Consider the following 20,699-nt stretch of genomic DNA (forward strand, 5'->3'; position numbering starts at 1 on the left):
ACTTTGTTTTTAAGTAAATAAGCACTGAAGTATTTAGTGGTAAAGGAATACACTGGTTGTGTATTGCAATTGTTTCAAGAACTGGAAACAACCAGCCTAAGTACCCATCAATTGATGAAGCGATGAAGATCATGTGGTAAATACCCACAATGGAATACTACTCAGCCATATTAAAAAAAAAAAAAAAAAAGGAAATGAAATCCTGCCATTTGCAACAATACAGATGAACCTAGAGGGAATTAAGTTTAATGAAACAAGACAAATACCACATGATTTCACTCATGTGATACATGATGAACTAAATGGACATGTGAACTAAAATAAATTTCTGTACTATAAAACCAGCAAGTGGACAAAGATGGGCAAGGGAAGGATTGGGTAAATCAGGAAAAAGAGAACAATTGTATTGTGAAGGACAGAATTGGACTTTTCGTGGTGAATTTAATGTAGTATGTACAAGTACTGATTAGCAATATACACATTAGAAATTTATATGATGTTATAATGTAATGTTATCTAAAAAAAATTTTAAGATGCCATGAAAGGAAAAAAAGGATCATATTGGTAACATACACCTAATTGATTCAGAAAATAATATATACTTAGAAAATTAAAGCAAATGTGATAGACATTAACAATGAGATGATCTGGATTAAAAGTATATGGGAATTGTGCTATACTTATAACTTTCCTATAGGTCTGAAGTTATTTCAAACCCAAAACTGGAAAACATTTTATTGTTAAAGGAAAATGAAGATACTACATTTTAAAAAAATTTCCTCTTAGGTAGAACATTAATTAGCTCAGATGTCTCTAAGGACAATAGGCTGACTGATTAGGTTATAAAAGAAATAAAATGAAAACAATACCTTACAAGTAATTACTGTTGAAGGAGAACATAATCATGCTACACACCAAAAAAAAACAAAGTCTAAAATGTAGCATTCCTTACTACTAAGTTATTTTCCCCAATGTAACAAGACCAAGTGAAGCCCTAATTCCAAACCTGAAATTTCCCCACTTTAATTCCCATTCTAAATTTGAAATTTAAGGTGCAGTAGCTTTTTTTTCTGCCTATGAAACAAGATGCAGATTCAATAAAGCATGAAGTAAGAGTTGGCCAATTGAAGATTCAATCCTAGAACAGGTCTGATTTTCTATCTCTTTTAGCATCAAACTCCACTTCCACATTCAATTACCAGTGCCACTGGATACAAGAATGTCTTCAAATCCATTTTGGTGGCAAGGATAGAATTTTCAAAAATTGAGTAAAAAAGTGTAGCGCTGAGAACACATGCATTTGACAAGCCCAAATTCATCAACATAAAAAAGAGTTCATGCCTATTTAAAATCTCAGAAAAAGCAATTTTTCCCCTATTTTATTTTACCTCTGGACAGGGTTCCACATGACAGTCTTTTATTGAACAATGGCCATCTTCTGCCCAGAAAGGACATGGTCGCTTCAGATTAACCTTGAGAGAAAGAATGAATTAACATTTGTAAATGTGTATGACAGTTCTGCAATGCTAAGTGTCACTGTGCCACTTCCATCAATGACACAGTGGTGAAATGACTGCAGTCTTCCAAATGCCCAGATGTAATACTAATTTTTGACAATAAATGACTACTATTAATCTGACACTTCAAAAGGGAATAAAGTTCAAGTACACTGCTCTATCTAAAAAACCTGGAAAGCGTTTCAGGACTACTTTAATATAACTCACGAATCAGGGTTCTCTCTAATACATTTACTTAATATGTGTGTACTGAGCACTAACTATGTATCAGGCACTGTGTAGGATCTAGGGGAAAAAGCACTCCAGCCCTCCCCCATCCCCAGAAATTACAGTTTGCTAGAAAAAAAGCATCTATTTGTATGTTTATTTAATTATAAACTGTGGTAAGTGCTACAAAAGAAAATACAGAATTCTGTGACACAAAATAGTGAGGCTGGTGGAAGGATACATCTGAGGAGGTAAGATTTTAGATGTATCCACATGACTCGCTTTCTCGCTTCCTTTTGGTCTTCCTTGAACTCCACCTTCTCAGTTTGTTTTAGGCTTATTTGCTATGTTAGAATATACAACCTATGCATAGCATAAGGAGTGGATTGTGATAGATACTGTAACATGCCACTTAGATCACCCTTCAGGAATAAAGAGTACTTTACCCCAGCTTCTGTAAATGTTACAAGCAACCAGCCTCAGCTGAAGAGTCACTTTGCCCAAGGTTATTTGACCTCTATAATGACATTGATCCAATAATTAATACAGGGATGTAAAGGTCTAGATCTCTCCCACAAGTGGGGACAGATTTAGAGGGTCATCCCATTTTTAATAATTCCTCAAAAGGTCACCTGGAGATTCCTAAGGTTGTACCACAGCTTTATTTCTACCTTTGCCCAATACTGATTTCTTCCTTTTCTTTTCCCTCCCCAAACTCTTGGTTCCAAGAGTAGTCCCTAATTAACCTCAAATTAGCACATTTAAATTAGCACATAATCATTGCCTTGGCGGCTGCTTCCCAGGGAACTTGACCTGTGACAACTTGTCCAGCTCCAGGGGAAAACAATGATTGGTAATATTAAATTTATATATTATAAATATTAAATTTATATATTATCTTGGGTATAATTAACATTTTTATACTAACATTACTTTAAGCCTACTTTTGTATTTTTTCCTGAGTGTTTTGAAGTTTTCCTTCTTTTGGAACCTTGCTATGTTAATGCATTTTTATTGTGTTGTTTTGTTTCGGTTTGTTTTCTAGGTATATTTTTGTCATTTATAGATGGAGATGGTTTTAGTTATTCGTTTAAATTTTTTTGTCTGTTTTTTCTTGTTTGACTACCATAATACATCTAACAGTACAGGAGATAGTGGGCACCTAAGTCTTGATTCCTGACCTAAGTGAGAATTCCTCTGTTTTCTCAAACATTAAGATGCTAGTAATGCCAATGGTAGAACAGAAATAATCACATTAAGGAAGTATTCGTTATTTTATTAATTTTTTTATAAATCAGTAATGTGTGTTGAATTTTGAAGACCTGAAAAATCCCTTGTCCTTGCATTCTTGGAATAAAATCCAACTGATTAGGTTATTTTTTGGTAACAGGCTTCAAAACTTAGGCATCATCTTTTGAGGTCTAGCCTCATACCTTACATTCAATTCATCAAAAAAGCTTGTTGGTAACCTAATTTATATGACACTAATTATATATAATACACTTGTACACGATACTGATTTGATCCGTTTTCACCTCTCCCAACTCTACTACCCTATTCCAAATCCACTTCATCTTTCATTGAGATTACTGCAATAGCTTCATAGTTTCTCTATTTCCTATCCCATACAAATTTCCTACTTCATACAAATAATATTTATACATATTACTATCTCCTCCTTTGCTTAATTTATCACCATAGCACTTAACATATAACCACATGAAGTTATATTTTATTTTTTACTGCCTTGTTTGTCTTCCTTATTAAAAGTTTTTTTTTAAAGATTTATTTATTTATATAAGCACTGGGTACAGTCAGAAGCACAGGAGGGTGAGACAATTCACCAGAGTGGGGAACAGAACAGGCAGAGTGACGAAGAACACTGCTGAGGGGAGCAGCGGGCACAGCAAGAGAGGTCTGTGCGCCATGTGGGACCCTCGCTGGCAGCCAGGGATCGAACCAGCACTGCAGAGGCTGCGGGCAGCTTCACAGCCCATCGCTCAACCGCTGCACCACTGGGGAGGCCCCAAAAGCTTCATTCTTGAAGACAGAATCTTTGTCTTATTCACTATTTTATCCACAGCACATAGAACAGGATCTGCTACAAAGCAATCACCCAAAAAGTATTTGATAAATAAATTAACTAGATAGTACAAGAGAGGAATTATAAATCCAGCTATAGCAGCCAACTAACAGTTGACAGAAGTTGACTTATTTCTACCTATATTTCCTTACTTGCTGAATCATATGTACATGTGTCTAAAACTAACCTCTTCCCTAAGCTTTCCTTTTCTCCATCTATTACACATAGAATATACTAGTGGTGGTTAAATTTTTCATTTAGTTGATAGGTTATGAGACCCAGAGATGTATAAATACCATCCAAATCTTCTAGACTTGGAGCTGAATGCATTAAGTAAATCATTGTATTGCCCTCCTTTGGGAGTGGGTATGAATATATATTCTGATTATAAAAGGACTAACTTCATTATGTTGGTTGAAACATTTTTTAGTTACATGTATAGAAAGAATGAGTCTTATATTGGGTGGCCAAGTTTTTTTTGACTCTCCAGCTTTCATTTTTCCTTCTTTTGTAATATTCCCTAAATTCCCCGTGAGAAACAATGACATCTGTTATATTTATGCAAACAGAATGGTATACTAAATATCTTCTCCTCTTTTGGTTAAGGAATCATAGGGTCCTCTCTAGATCAATTAGACCCTTTCTCTCAGAAATAGGAGTCTTGTATAGTGTTCCAGAATATGGAAAATGGTTAATTTGATCCAAAATTTTAGTTGGTACCATAAAGAGAATGGTCATTAGTTTCTGCTCTAATTTCTATCTTTTCTGATATATGTTCCCTCAGTTTATCTTTTAATTTTGTGAGCTGTTTCACACATTTTCCCAAAAACCCTCATTTTGCTTATTGGCCAACAAAAGTGCCTTACTTAGGATACCTACACCACTATTTCTTCAATTTTAAAACATGGATAATGCTGATCTCCTAGGATTTCAGTATAAAGATTAAATGAAGTACTCTATTTATTCAAAAATTTGAGTGTCTATTTTTTTTTAATTATAAATTTTATTTTTATATTCCCCATACAATTGCGACCCTCTTATTTTGACCCCAGCCCTCCCCTCCCCGGCCCACCCCCATAGAGTGTCTCTGGTTCAAAGTTGTTTGTTGATTTTGATTTTTACTTTCTTATAGTTATTCTTTTTCCTGGTCTCTTATTTAAGTTTTCTAGATTCCTGCTATGAGTGAGACCATCCGGTATTTTTCTTTTTCTTTCTGGCTTATTTCGCTGAGCATGATCCCTTCCAGCGCCATCCATGTTGCTGCAAATTGCATGTGCTTATCTTTTTTGAATGCTGAGTAATATTCCATGGTGTATATGTACCACATCTTCTTGATCCAGCCATTTATTTTTGGGCATTTGGGTTGTTTCCAAAGCTTAGCTATTGTAAATAGTGCTGCTATAAGCATAGGGGTGCAGGTGCTCTTTGGAATTGATGTTTCTGTGTCCTTTGGGTAAGTACCTAGGAGTGGAATTGCTGGATCATATGGAAGCTCTATGTTTAGTAGGTCAAGAAATCTCCACACAGCTCTCCACAGTGGTTACACCAGGTTGCACTCCCACCAACAGGGCAAGAGAGTTCCTTTTTCTCCACAACCTCGCCAACATTTGTTGTTGTTTGTTTTTTTAATATGTGCCAGTCTCACTGGTGTAAGGTGGTATCTCATGGTAGTTTTGATTTGCATTTCCCTGATTACAAGTGATGTTGAACATTTTTCCATATGCCTGTTGGCCATTTGCATTTCCTTTTCAGAGAAGTTTCTTTTTAGCTCTTCTGCCCATTTTTTGACTGGATTATTTTCTGTTTTTGTTGAGTCTCATCAGCTCTTTGTAGATTTTTGTGATTAGTCCTTTATCATTAGTGTTGTGTGCAAAAATGATCTGCCAGTAGGTGAGGTTTCTGTTTGTTTTAGTTATTGTCTCTTTTGCTGTGCAGAAGCTCTTTAATTTGATGTAGTCCCAGCTGTTTATCTTTGCCTTCACTATCACTGCTTTGGGTGATGTGTCTGTAAAGATGTCTTTGATGTGCATATCACATAGTGTTTTGCCTATATTCCCGTATACGTATTTTATGGTTTCAGGTCTTATGTCTAGTTCTTTAATCCATTTTGAGTTGGTTTTTGTGTGAGGTAGTAGTCAAGCTTCATTCTTTTGCATGTAGCGACCCAGTTTTCCCAGCACCATTTATTGAACAAACTTTCTTTGCTTCGATGCATATTCCTTGCTCCTTTGTCAAAGATTAGTTGACCATAAATCTGTGGGTTTATTTCTGGATTTTCTATTCCATTCCATTGGTCTGTATGTCTGTTCTTGTTCCAATACCATGCAGTTTTGATGATTATGGCTTTATAGTATAGTTTGAAGTCTGGGAGTGTGAAGCCTCCATTCCCTTCTTTTTTTTTCAGGAGAGCTTTGGCTATTCGGGGTTTTTGGTGATTCCATATGAATTTCATCAATAATTATTCTATTTTGATTCCATATGAATTTCATCAATAATTATTCTATTTCTTTGAAGAATGACATTGAAATTTTTATTGGAATAGCACTGAATCTGTATATTGCTTTTGGTAGAATGGCCATTTTAATAATACTTATTCTTCCAGTCTATGAGCAGGGGATGTCTTTCCATTTCTTTGTGTCTTCTTCTATTTCTTTTAACAGTGTTTTATAGTTTTCTTTGCATAGTTCCTTTACCTCTTTTGTTAGATTTATTCCCAAATATTTGATTTTTTTTTGTTTCGATAATAAAAGGGATGGGTTTTTTTGATTTCTTCTTCTTCAGATTTATTGTTTGTGTATAGGAAGGCTACTGACTTTTGTGTGTTGATTTTGTATCCTGCTACTTTACTGAACTGATTGATGAGTTGAATTAGTTTTTCTGTGGAGGTTTTGGGGTTCTCTATGTATATTATCATACCATCTGCAAATAGTGATAGTTTGACTTCTCTTTTCCTATTTGGATTCCTTGGATGTCTTTCTCTTGTCTTATTGCTCTGGCTAGGACTTCCAGTATTATACTGAAGAGCAGTGGTGAGAGTGGACATCTTTGTCTTGTTCCAGATCTCAATGGAAATGCTTTCAGCTTTTCACCATTGAGAATGATACTGGCTGTTGGCTTGTCATATATGGCCTTTATGATGTTGAGGTATGTTCCTTGTATCCCAAGAATATCAAGGGCTTTTATCATGAATGGGTGTTGCACTTTGTCGAAAGCTTTCTCAGCATCTATTAATATTATCATATGGTTTTTATATTTCTTTTTGTTGATGTGTTGGATAACGTTGATTGATTTTTGGATGTTGAACCATCCTTGTGTCCCTGGAATGAATCCTACTTGGTCGTGGTGAATTATCTTATGGATACATTATTGGATTCTAATAGCTAAAATTTTATTGAGGATTTTTTTACATCAGTGTTCATTAGGGAGATTGGCCTTAGTTTTCTTTTTTTTGTGTTGCCTTTGTTCGGTTTTGGTATAAGTGTAATGTTGGCTTCATAGAACGTGTTTGGTATTATCCCTTCCTTCTCAATTTTTTGGAAGAGTTTGTGAAGGATAGGCACTAATTCATCTCTGAATGTTTGGTAGAATTCATTTGTAAATCCATCAGGTCCTGGGCTTTTGTTTTTGGGGAGGTTTTTGATTACCATTTCAATTTTGCTGCTTGTAATTGGTCTGTTTAGGTGTTTATTTCTTCTTTATCTAGCTTTGTGTGATTGTAGAGTTGTAGGAATTTGTCCATCTCCTCCAGATTGTTGAACTTGTTTCCATATAACTATTCATAGTAGTTACTGATTATTCTTTTGGTTTCTGCTGTGTCCATTGTGATTTCTCCTCTTTCATTTATGATCCTGTTTATTTGTGCTTTCTCCCTTTTTTCCTTTGTGAGCCTGGCTAGGGGCTTGTCTATTTTATTGATTTTTTTCGAAGAACCAGCTCTTGGTTTCATTGATCTTTTGGACTGTATTTTTAGTTTCGATTTCATTTATTTCTGCTTTGGTTTTTATTATTTCTTTTCTTCTACTGGTTTTGGGGGTTTTTGTGTTGTTCTTTTTCTAGATCTTTGAGCTTCGAGATTAGGTTGTCTCTTTGAGTTCTTTCATGTTTCTTGATGTGAGCCTCTATTGCTATATACTTTCCTCTTATTACTGCTTTTGCTGCATCCCATACATTTAGGAAATTGGTGTCCTACTTGTCATTCAATGCAAAGAATTTTTTAAATTTCTTCTTTAATCTCCTCGTTAGTCCAGTGGTCTTCCAGAAGTGTGGTTTTTAATCTCCATGAGGTAGGAGAGTTCCTTGCCTTCTTTTTATGGTTTATTTCTAGTTTGATGCCTTCATGGTCAGAAAAGATGGTTGGTATGATTTCAATCTTGGTGTATCTGTTGATGTTTGTCTTGTGTCCCAGTAAGTGGTCAATCCTGGAGAATGATCTGTGTGTGCTTGAGAAAAATGTGTACTCAGATTTTTTTGGGTTTAGTGTTCTATAGATGTCTGTTAAGCCCAAGCACTCTAGATCCTTATTTAGAGCTTTAGTGTCTTTATTTTTTGTCTCATTGATCTATCCATTGTTGATAGTAGTGTGTTGAAGTCTCCCACTACGTGTTTTCTCTGATATCTGTTTTCAGAGATGACAATAGTTGTCGGATATATTTTGGTGTTCCTTCATTTGGTGAATATATGTTAATGAGTGTTATTTCTTCTTGAAGTATTGTCCCCTTGATCATAATGTAGTGACCCTTGGGGTCTCTTTTTATCTTTTCGAGTTTGAAATCTGTTTTATCTGATATAAGTATAGCTGTTCCTGCTTTCTTTTTTGGTCCATTTGCTTGTAGAATTGTTTTCCATCCTTTAACTTTGAGTCTATTTTTATCTTTTGTAGCTAAATGCATTTCCTGGAGACAGCAAAAGGTTGGATTTTGTTTCTTAATCCAGCCTGGGACTCTGTCTTTTTATTGAAGAGTTTAGTCCATTTACATTTAGAGTTAATTTTGATATGTTAACATCTGTATTTGCCATTGTATTTGTCTTTCCTTTATTTTATTTATTTATTCTTTTAATAACTTTTTTTTTTGGCCTTCTTTCATTGTTATTCGTACCTCTGAGGTTATGGCTTTAGGAGTCCTTGTAGTATTTTTTGGAGTGGGGGTTTAGTCGTAATGAAATTCCAGAGTTTCTGTTTGTCTGGGAAGGTCCTTATTCTTTCTTCATAGAGGAAGGAGAGCTTTGCGGGATAGAGTATTCTTGGTTGGCATCTGTTTTCTTGGAGTCTGTTGACTGTGTCCCTCCACTCTCTCCTTGCCCGTAGTGTTTCTTTGGAGACATCTGATGTCAGTCTGATTGGTTTTCCTTTGAATGTTATCTGTTTCTTCCCTCTTGTCAGCTTCATTATTTTTTCCTTGTCCTGGATTCTTGGGAGCTTTACTATTATGTGTCTTGCTGTATTTTTCCTTTCGTCGTGGAAGTTTGGTGGTGTTCTTGCTTCTTGTATATCTATTTTCAGCTCCTTCTTCACGTTTGGGAAGTTCTGTTCAATTATCTCCTGGAATATTTTCTCTGTTCCTACATCTTGCTACTCTCCTTCTGGGATTCCTGTAACTCTTATATTTCCTTTCCTCATGGAGTCAGATAGTTCCCGAAGTCTTTCTTCATTCTTTTTCATTCGCACTTCTCTTTCCGTTTCTGTTTTGGTTCTTTTTATTTCTGTGTCTTCAAGAGTACTTTCTCGTTCTTCCTTTTCATCTATTTTGCTTTCACTGCTTTTCCCAGAGTTCTTTAGCGCCTCCATTAATTCTTTGATCTCCTGCATTTCTTTTACTTTCCTCTTTAGGGACTCAACTTCATTCTTCTGATCGTTGATTATTTTTCCCTTATCACTGTTTTCCTTTATGACTTCTGTCAGTTTTTTAATCACGGCAATTTTAAATTCTCTTCCTGGAAGACTCAGAAGTTCTTCCAAGTTACGGTCATTGCAATCTGGGGGGTGGTTTTCTTTTTGTGGTGTGCTTTTTTCCTGAGGACTTGCTGGGTTGTGTGTGGTTTTTCTACTCCCTACTGTCTGTTTTCTAATTTGCCATATGCATTGGGACACTGTGTTGCTGGTACTGGCCGGCATCTTGGGCGAACTTCCCAGCTCACCTCTGGCTCTTCCAGGAGCCATCTGCAGGTTTCAAGCAGTCTTTACTGAAGAAATGTCCCTGTTCTAAAATGGTGATGCAGTAAGCACTCCCTGTGCTCCCAGTCTGCCCCAGTGGTGGGTTCCCGCTCCCCCTCTGGGCTCTGACTGCAGGCCAGAAGGGGCCTGGTGTGGGCAAACTTCCCAGCTCACCTCTGGCTCCTCCAGGAGCCTTCTCGAGTGTCTGTTATTGATACAGGGATACAGAAATAGAAGACACAATCACAAAAAGAAGTAGGCCAGTACATATTGACCTAAACATTTTATGAAGGGATGGTCTGATAAAAGGAATGCTTCCTCAACTGTGTTAAACCATTTGAAACTGGCAATAGTCAGCCATTTTGACCCCAAAATGTAATAAACAATTTCATATGTTTAAACCTGGGTAGTCGAAGGGAAGGAGAGAAAGCAGCTACCAATGCAGACAGATTACATATTTAATTTACAAATTTAGTGGTGGAAATTACAAAAAAGCAATTTTAACCTGTCTTATTTGTATGTAAAATGCCAAGAATAACAGATAATAGTTCATTTTTAGGTATAAGTTACTCTCTGCAGAACCTTGAACTGTCAAAATACTGGGTTTACTTTTTACCCTAAAAAATAAAGGACTAAGTTAGCCTATATAGAATCAGGGTTTAAAAAAGGAAATTATGATCAATTTTTAAAATAAAAAAATGTAAATCAAAGAAATTATAATCTCCATTAAATAATGAGACTAATAGCATAGGCAAAGCAAAAATACAGCTTTTAAAATGCTACTGGTCTTAATTTAAATTATCATTTCAATACTGCATCATTGCTTAATTTATAAAGATCTAGTGTGGACTATTGTCAGATTTAACAACCAATTCTACAATATTATGATGAACAGTGTTCTACCAGCTTTTCCAGTGGTCTGCCCAATAAGCTTGTGCTGCTGTGTACTTTGCACTGCTGACAATGCTAACAAATGACACTACACATGGTCAGCACAACTCCAAGCCTGGATAGGTGTATCTAGAAGGCAGGACCTAAGTTACAAGAGAGGCTGACAAAATAAGTCCCTGGCATTTTCAGCTTCTGAAGAGAAAGGAGTCTTTGCCTCAAAACCAAAACTGAAAGATGAGAAATTTACCAAACATAGGAAGAGGGTTCAGGTTCTTCCTGTTCAAAAAGATAGGTTTTCACTACAATACTTAATACATTTCAATAATAAAAATTATACATAGGGTGCTTTCCAAAGGTTATAACCATACCTTGTAATAACGGAAATAGTCTCGCTCTTGCAATTTTTTCATTTTGGGGAAGATTTTGAAGGTGTTGAAGTTATCAATGCTATCAACATCACACAAGCAATCATCCAGAACTCCGGTGACCTAAAAAAATATAGATAGATACAATTTAAAATATATGTTACTGATGTTTCACAACCTTATCAAATCTGTACTATTATGTTTAAAAGATACCTTATTCATTCAAGTAAACAAGTATTTGCTGATTAGAAAACCTAACATTAAGGCAGTCACTTTTTATTAAGCTCACTTAAAAACAACAGGAGAATTAGATATATCAGACCATTCTGAAGAGCTAAACATTCTTGCCAAAAAGATATTAAATGTTCCTTCTCTTACCTAAAAATTCATAAAATCCATGTAGTCAATGGAATGTAAAGCAACTTCTTTCAAGAATAAGCTAGATGTCACAGACTTCTAGTCTACAGCAAATAATTTTGTTGTGGTAATCCTGTCTTTTCCTTACATCATAACTTACAGAACACTTATTTAATATGAATGGTGCTAAGAGCATTACCTATCTATCTTTATTCCTTAAATACCCTATGAAATGGGCATTGTTACCTTCATTTTACATGCAAGGAAATTAAGGCTTAGCAAGGTTAAAATTTTTCCAAAGTAGAAGTGAGACTTAGTGCCAAGTTCAACATTTTAAAATACGTGTTTTTACCGCTACTCAAAATATATATTAATTAAAGAGAAACTGATGTTTACAAAGAGATTTCAGAGTCCAAAAATTATATAAAACATTCTTCTGCTAAATTTAAGAATGGGATTCAGTGACATGCATAACTTTGATGAATCTTCAGGGAACTATGCTGAGTAAAATGTCAATCCCAAAGGTGACATGTGATTTAATTTATGCCACATTTTTGAAATAACCAAAATTTTAGAAATGAAAGACAAACAGATTGTTGGTTGCAGGGTTTAGGGACTAGGGTAAGGGATGGGAGCTGGAGAGAGGCAGCGGGGTGCCAAAGTAGGTAGGTGTGGTTATAAAAGCGTGTGGTACTGTGTTCTCACACACACACACACACACACACACACACACACACACACACACACTTTCCTTCTGATTCTGAACTCCTAAAATCCTTTTAATTTCCCAAGTGATCAGTGGAAAAGGCATCTTTTGTTATGCTAATGAGGTGGCTTTTGGACTAGGTCTGAGGATGGGGGCTGGTTGCCAGGAGAACAGAGGATGTGATTAAAGGACCTAGAACTTCTACCTCCCCCCAGGATTCCACCACAGACCTCATCTCAAACCTTTGGGGAGGAGGGGACCAAGAATCTGGAGGTTCAATTAATCACCAATGGCCAAATATTTAATCAATTCTGACTATGTAATGAAACCTCCATAAAAATCGAAAGGAGGGCCTCCCTAGTGGAGCAAGGGGTTAAGACACAACCTATGAAGCAGTCTGCAGCCACCACAGCACAAGTTTGATCACCAGCCAGGGAGCAATCACATGGTGCAGCAGACCTCTCTTGACTCACAGGCTGCTCCCCTCAGCAGTATGTTTCAGTCAGTCTGCCTGTTCTACTCCCCACTTTGTCTCCTCTCACCCCCACACCTCTGGCCTATACCCCAGTTCTTATATGGATAAATCAATCTTTAAAAAAAAAAAAAAACCTAAGGACAGTTTAGAGAGTTTCTGGGTTGGTGAACACATGGATATTTGAGAACAATGGAGCACTCCAATGGAAGCGCCACACTCTTTCCCCGTATCTTGCCCTAAGCATCTCCTCCATCTGACTGTTTCCAAGCAACATACTTTGCTAATAAATCAATAATCCAGTAAGTAAAGTGTTTCAGAGTTGTATGAGCCACTAGAATGGCTCATAGATCCTAACTTAATCCAAAGGGGAAGGATTAGGGAACCTGTGCTTTATAGACAATTCATTAGCAGCACAGTACAGGTTAACAACCTTCACTTGTTACTGATATCTGGAGTTCAAGAGGGACCCCAAGTGGTAACTGGTCATTCAGAAGCAGAGATGTCTCAAGTGGCATGAAGAGAGTGTTTTTTTTTTAAGACTGAGCCCTTAATCTGCAGACTCTGTAGTTATATCCTGGCAGATGGTGTCACAATTGAGTTGAATTTGTAGGACAACCAGTTGGTCTCTGAAGAGTTACTTGGTGGTATGGGGGAACACCCTTTTCCACACTCACTGGAAATCTGGGTCCCAGAATGCCTATTTAAAGGGCAACGGTAAGGATTCCTCTAGTCATGAAACTGCTCAGTATTGACTATAATGGGGATATATGAATCTACATGTGTTTAAAGAATGGAGAACACACAAAAATGAGAAAAGTAAAGAAGAATCTGAATGAGTAGACTGTATCAACATCAATGTTCTGGTTATAATATTGCACTGTGTTTATAAAATGTTGCCATTGGGAGAACTGGATAAAGGGTTATCTTATTTCTCTGTATTATTTCTTACAACTGCCTGGAACCTATGATTACTGCAATTAAAATTAAAATTCTAAATGGGATTCAGTATGTTAAACATTGTTTATGTGACCTATAGGAGAATACATGCAAAGAAAGGATCAGAAAATTGAAAGCAGTCCTTCCTTCTTATGCTTTTCCTCTAGGAATGTAAATGTGCCCCTAACCTCCCCACAACATAAAGAGAGCTAGTTTACATTAAGAATTTTGGCTCTGGAATTTTATAAGTTTTGCTATCCCACTTACAAGATTCCGTCTCTAACTCCGAAAATCTTTTTTTTGTCCCCTCAAATTTCTTTTTATTTTTTTCTGCACAGAACTGGGGTGTAGGCCGGTGGGGGTGTGTGTGTGTATGTGAGAGAGAGCACGGATTCACCAGAGTGGGGAGCAGAATAGTCAGATCTACTGAAATATACTGCTAAGGGGAGCAGCTGGTGAGACAGGAGAGGTCTGCTGCACCCTAAGTGGGTTAGCTCCCTGGCCCTAGATCGAACTTAAGCTGTAGAGGTGACACTGCTAAGACTTAACACTTAGGCCACCAAGGAGGCCCTAATTAGCAAATATCATTCTATTATTCTAGCTTACTGTAACTTACAAAACTTCAAATTCTAGTCCCAAAACAATAAGGGGGAAAAAAAATACAAATCAAAACTTTCTAGGTTTAGAAAGTATTTTCAGTGATTGCTCTTTCTCAAAAAAATTTAAGGTGTTGACTTTTCATTAGTACATCACCATCTTTTAGGCTATTTTAATTGCTGCAGGGACTGGGATAACTATACAAAATTATCATCTATAGACTACTAGTAAGACAAAACCTGTTGATCAACAAAATTTAAAAAACAAATGGAATATTGCCAATCTTTTAAGTCCCTCCTGAATTAGACCTATTTCCCTTCTCCTGAAGATTTAAAAAAAAAACTTATTTTATTAATTCCTTTACATTTCTTTATAATTTCACCATGTATGATGTACCCCTAATTTACAATTAGAAGTTTCTAACTGATGTACAATTAGAAGTTTTTATCATTTTGAACTTTAGTAACAACAGGATCTAATGTGTGAATCCTTCTGTGATGTGTTGCATTTGCTAACATATGGCATATATCCAAAATGATGATTTTTATTCTAACTCATTCATTTTTATACTGTATTACATTACATGAAAATACCAGTTTATTTATTCTAATGGTAAACACTCCATATGGTAAACACACAATGCCCTCCCTCCCAGATGCCCAAGTTTTAATTCCTGAATGGCCTGTGAATATGTTGTTCACATGAAAAAAAAAGTATTTTGCAGATGTGATTAAGAGTCTCGAGATGATAAGATTATATTGGACTATTCAGTGGGTCCCATACAAAAGCTCCTTACGAGTATCAGAGTCACGGACTGGAGGATGTGACGCTGCTGGCTTTCAAGATGGAGGAAGAAGCAACAAGCCAAGAAACATAACAGCCTCTAGGAACTTGTAAAAGGCAAGAACCAACTCACTCCTAGAGGCTCCAGAAGGAATGAAGCCCTGCTGACACCTTGATTTTAACCCAGTAAGACCTATCTTTAGAGATCAGGCCCTCAGAACTATGCTTAAGATTGCTTTAGGGCCTCCCTGGTGGCGCAAGGGGTTAAGCACCACACTATGAAGTGATCTGCAGCCTCTGCAGCATGAGTTCAATCCCTGAGTTCAATCCCCGGCCAGCCAGGGAACAACCCACATGGCACAGCAGACCTCTCCTGTCTCTCCCGCTGCTCCCCTCAGCAGTGTATTTCAGTCAATCTGCCTGTTCTGTTCCCCACTCTGTCTCTGGTGAATCCTCTCACCCCCACACCTCTGGCCTGTACCCCAGCTCTTGTATGCATAAATAGATCTTTAAAAAAAAAAAAAAGACGCTTTAAACCATTAAGTTTGCAGTATTGTGATATAGGAAACTAACAGGTTGTTTCCAGATTTAGTTAAAGAACAACTTTTGTACACATATATGTAAAAATTTCCCCAGGTTATATGCTTAGGAGTGAAAGTACTATAAATATATGTTCAATTTTACTAGAAGTGACAGGTTTATTTCTATTTACATATAGTAATATATACATCTCATTTACAATCCTACCAACCGTAGATGAGTTACTATTGAGTCATATCTTTGCCAATATTTGATATCTATGCTTTAACTTTTGCCAATCTATTAAGCATGAAATAGTATTTTTTTTTTAAAAATTGAGCACAATGTTCTGTTTTATAAGATGTTTGTATTTCTTCTTGTATAAAATGCCAATTTCTTTGCTCATTTTTTTTACTGAGTTCTTTTTCACACTGATATGCAAGAATCAATACTGCTTTTTCTCTAGTCTATTCTATTCTGAAACTCCAACAAGACATATTAGACCTTCATATACTCTATTCTTCATGTCCCTTTAGTCTTTTTTTTTTAATATTTACTACCCAATTATCTTTCTGAGCTTCATTCTGAATAATTTATTTGCATTTATCCATTCATTTATTCAAAATATCTATTGAGGACCTAACATAAGCCTTTGCACTGTTATAAATGCTGGGGATAAAACTTAGGGAAAAAAAAAAAAAAAAACAGGAGCTCACATTCTTAGAGGGGGGGGGAAATGAGCAGAGTATACCCTATCAGATGATAATCAAGTGTTATGGAGGAATACTAGAGAATGAAGATAAGCTGCAGAACTGAGATCATTGAAAACAAGAAACAAGATCATTGTGGAAGGCCTCACAGAAATTTGGGAGGTAGGGCAAAAAGTAACATTCCAGATTTGGGAAACACTAAATGTAAAGGCCTTGAGGCAATAAGCTTGTTCAGTGTTTTTGAGGAACAATAAGGAAGACAATGTAGTAGGTAAAAAGGAAACCCACCTAACTCCCTCATTAGCATAAACTCGTATGTTATTGAAAAAGGCTCATTATCAATAACAAAAGGTATTCTTATTACTTAGGAAATTCCAAATATGTTAGGAGAGCTAACAGGAATAGAGGACAAAGACCAAATACATTTTTGTATTATATCACACTGAGTGCGGGAAGCCACTGGAGAGTTTTAAGCAGAGGATAAAAGAAGCAAGGACAACAAAGTGAAGTTGGAGGGTTCTCTTTTCTATTGTAAGGTTGGGGGAAGCAACAATTGAGAAAAGTGGACAAGCTGAATAAAGTGACACTTTAGCAGAAACTTAGGAAAGCAAACAAGCATATGAAGACATGAGAAAAGTATGCTAGACAAATAAAATTTCTAGTCCAAAGACCTCAAAGAATATTTATCATGTCTGAGGAACAAAGAAAAGGGAGGTCAGTTTGGCTGCAGCATCTTGGTAAGAGAGAACAGACAGAGTGGGAAGAGCAAATTTGAGGGAAAAGACCAGGAATTTGGTTTCTGATACACATCAAGTTTAAGATACCTATCAATCGTCCAAACTGGGCTGTAGAAAAGGTTATACAGACAGAGTTGTGAATTCCAGTCTGGAGGTTCTGAGAGTTAGTTATATTGGTGGTATTTAAAGCCAAGAGATGAAATTTGATAACCAAGACAAAGAAAAGCAAAGCCTGAGCTTCAAATGATTAGCAGTCAGGGCTGAGGGAAAATGAGCAAAAGGTAGCTATTAGGAAAATCTAATCTGTAAGACAGGTAGAAAAATCAGAAAATAGGTCCCTGAGAGACAAAAAAGTACTTTAAGTGAAACCGGAGTGAGTGATGATAAAGCTCAAGCTCAAAACCTACTGGCTCTAATAAAAAGGAAGACATTAGTTACCTGGACAAGAGCAAAGGTGTGGTAGGGGCAAAAGTCTGACTGGAATAGGCTGAAGAGAGGACTAGAATAAGAGGGATAATCTTTTAAAAAGTTTGTATATAGAGAGGGACAGAAAAATGGAGCAAAGTCAGAAGTAGTATTTAAATCTTTTTAATAATAAAAAAAGAATAGCATGTATTTTATTATAGTAACAGTGCTTTAGAATAAGAAAAATTTTCTACCTAAAGCTTTCCCCAGCATGAATTTGGCCTACACATCTGTATGAGCTGGTTCATGATTATAAATCCTCAAGGGAGTTTCTCCCCTGACCACCAGCAAGTTTCTCTCTACTTTCTCTTTCATTCATTGCTCATTTACCCTTACATTGTGGATGTAACTCTTTGGAGTCCAAACTTTATGGTGGGGTCTCATTTCAGTTTCCTCTCTTGGGGCAGACAGTCATTATTTCTTGTCCATTCCACCCATGCAGCTGTTGAAGCAGAAGCTCAAGATCTTGAGGGTGTGGGGAAAATCCTCTGTGTAATGGTCTGGAATAATATTGTGCGAATCCCAAGGTTCTGCTTTCTTTTTTCTTTTTCTTTTAGGGAGGGCGAAAGGCTCTATGTATTCCTTGATTTCAAACTACCTCAAAAATACATTTAGAAAGATTTAAAAATATGTTCAACAGAAATTACTTCTTTACAAAAAGATTAACTGTCTTTAGTCCCTGTTTTGGCAAATACCACAAAGCAAATTTGCATTTCCTTTATATGAAAAAGGGGTTTCAGACCTACAAATACCTATTATGTGCTCAAAAAAAATTTATGCTTATATTTCAAAGAGAGATAGCCTCACTATTCATCTCAAATGATTTTTTATGAGCAGGATTTTTTCCCCAGAAAATCTATTTCTTTCCTTTTATGCTTTACTGTTTTTCTTCCAATATACAGAGGAGAAGTAAAAGAACTTAGTTCCACTTTTTAATTTTCTGGGTTTTCCTCTGCTTTATTTCTACACCACAAACTATATTAGAAAGGGCTTAGTAAGATTTCAGTCTAATCTTGTTCATTTAACAAATGTGGTATCAGTCATGTAAGCTCTTGAAACCTCAGTTATCCCAATGGTCCCACTTTGGGGAGATATTATCAAATAAAATGAGATAATATGTATTTAAACAAGTTTCAGATAAAGGTACTATCTAAAACATGATCAAGCACTATATTAGGAAGTACTCTGGAAATAAAAACCAAATATACTCACTTTTGAAGATTGTTGGGGACACGACCTTGAAAATATACAAATCTTTAACTACTGAACTATATATACTCATTTGGACATAATAAAATTAAAACTAGATACTCATTTGGATATAAAATTTAAAGTACACATGCAATTGTAAAACATTAATACATGTAATTAGTGGTAGGTGAAAAAAACTAAAGGGAATCTTCTAAAGTAGTGGCAAAGTATATGTGATACACAAAAAGAGAAAAATCTCAACCATACATTTAAATGTAAATTCCACTCAAAAATACCCTAAGTAACTAGAAAACAACTTTGTCAAAGACAATTTAGAAATTTTACATTTCATAAGTCTGGTAGACATGTACAGATTTGCTTTCAAGTGAGGCTCGAAACATAGGTCAAAAGAACTGCATAGTTACTTGCAAGGCTTGTTTACAATGCTGATTCCTGGGTAACATTCAGATCCACTGAATCGGAACATCTCCCGGTGGGGTGAGCATTTTTAAAACCAAAATTTTGTTCCTTTTATGTTTATCATTCATTTAACAAATACTTATAAACTTGGACACAAATTTAATATGCAGGCATTCTAAGCATTTAGTGCGGTACACCCTAACAACAAGAAAAAAGCGAATACAATTAGAAAAACATGTTTACCCTGTTACAGGTGCCTTCAGTTTTTCTTGGCAAGGAGCATTAATTGCTGCCAATGACATCCCTCCTCATTATCAGGCCACCTGAGGCACACTATTTCCCCTCTTAGTAGTTTTGCCACTTTGTAGCAGGTGCAGTCAAGGCACAGCAGCACCTGGCAGCAGTCTATTCAAATTCTACCGTATAAAAAAAGCAGCAAACACTTCGCAGAAGGCAAAAGGTTCTGCTCAGGTAACCCTCTGATTTCCAGCATATTCAAAACACTCGTGTAACATACACTTCACAAAGACTCATTTCCTCCAGTCATCACCTCTCTATTGACAAAACCATAGGGCCCACAGACCCCCAAGTGTCCTACTTGGGCTCACCACTTAGCAGACAGTACAAGTTCCGCGAAAAACACAGCAGTCCTGAACGAGGGAAGGTGCCAGAGCAAAATCCAAGGGGACCCTCTAGCAGAAAAGTTCACGGGAAATTAAATCTTTATGTCCCCCCCTCCCCAATCCACTCTGATTTTGCAGGGCCGCGGGGTCTGTCACCTACTCCCCACCAGCCCCCCTAACTCCTGAAAGGGAGGGCTCCACCATTCCTAAGCGTGCTCTCCTTGCAAACCAGCTGATGCTGTTTACATGCCGGTCGCAGTGCTCCCGCCACACTCCCAGCTACTTAAAAAAATTAGATTAAAAGCGAAAACACCTCAAGGGACCGTCACCATCTTCCTCTTTTTACTGCCAGTGACCGTGGATGTCGCCATCTCCCCCACACCGCAAGCGGCTCGCAGACGTTTCCTAGACTGTCAGGTTTTTAGCCCCCAGGTCTTTCCCGCTCGCAGAAACTACAGCGGGGTCGGGGGTCGGGTCGGGGGTCGGGTCGGGGGTCGGGTCGGGGTCGGGTCGGGACGCGGCCCTCCCCCCGCCACAGCCGCTACTGGTTGGCGGCTGCCGCGCGGGCGAACGTTCGGCCGGGGGTCCCCGCCCGGACATCTCCGGTGCCTACCTGGGCCTCGACGACGCTCGGGAGGAAGCTCAGGGTGACCAGCAGCTTCACCGCGGCCGCCGCCCCCCGTCCTGCGCCGGCCCGCCGGACCCCCCGGCTCATGCTGACCTCTCCCCTCGCCGCGGCCGGCCGGGCCCCTCGGGGCAGGGGAACGGCGGGCGGCTCGGGCGACGACCTAAGGGGACGGCTCCCGGAGGCTGACAGACTCCAGGGTCAGAGAGCTCCACGCCTGCCGGAAGGCGAGGGACGCTCTCCCGAGCGCCCGGTAGCGGCGAGTGAGGCTGGCGAGCCCACAGCCCCCACTTCATCCCCCAGGCGGCCCCGCCCCCGGCTTCCCCTTCGCCCGCGCCACG

At 37.6% G+C, this 20,699-nt stretch overlaps 1 protein-coding gene across 1 annotated transcript in view; it reads right to left on the reverse strand.

Annotated features, from left to right (window-relative positions):
• ERO1B (endoplasmic reticulum oxidoreductase 1 beta) overlaps window positions 1–20,448 on the reverse strand; it is a gene marked incomplete at both ends in the record, with an annotated part of 49,824 nt that extends 29,376 nt beyond the window's left edge. Inside the window, 3 exons of the mRNA XM_084253713.1 lie at window positions 1,389–1,472; window positions 11,218–11,337; window positions 20,347–20,448. Of these exons, the coding sequence (XP_084109839.1) occupies window positions 1,389–1,472; window positions 11,218–11,337; window positions 20,347–20,448 (306 nt within the window). The remainder of the gene's footprint in view (window positions 1–1,388; window positions 1,473–11,217; window positions 11,338–20,346) is intronic.
• Window positions 20,449–20,699: the final 251 nt, after the last annotated feature.

This window comes from Talpa europaea (genome assembly GCF_964194135.1).
Source record: "Talpa europaea genome assembly, chromosome: 14".
Classification (NCBI taxonomy): domain Eukaryota; kingdom Metazoa; phylum Chordata; class Mammalia; order Eulipotyphla; family Talpidae; genus Talpa; species Talpa europaea.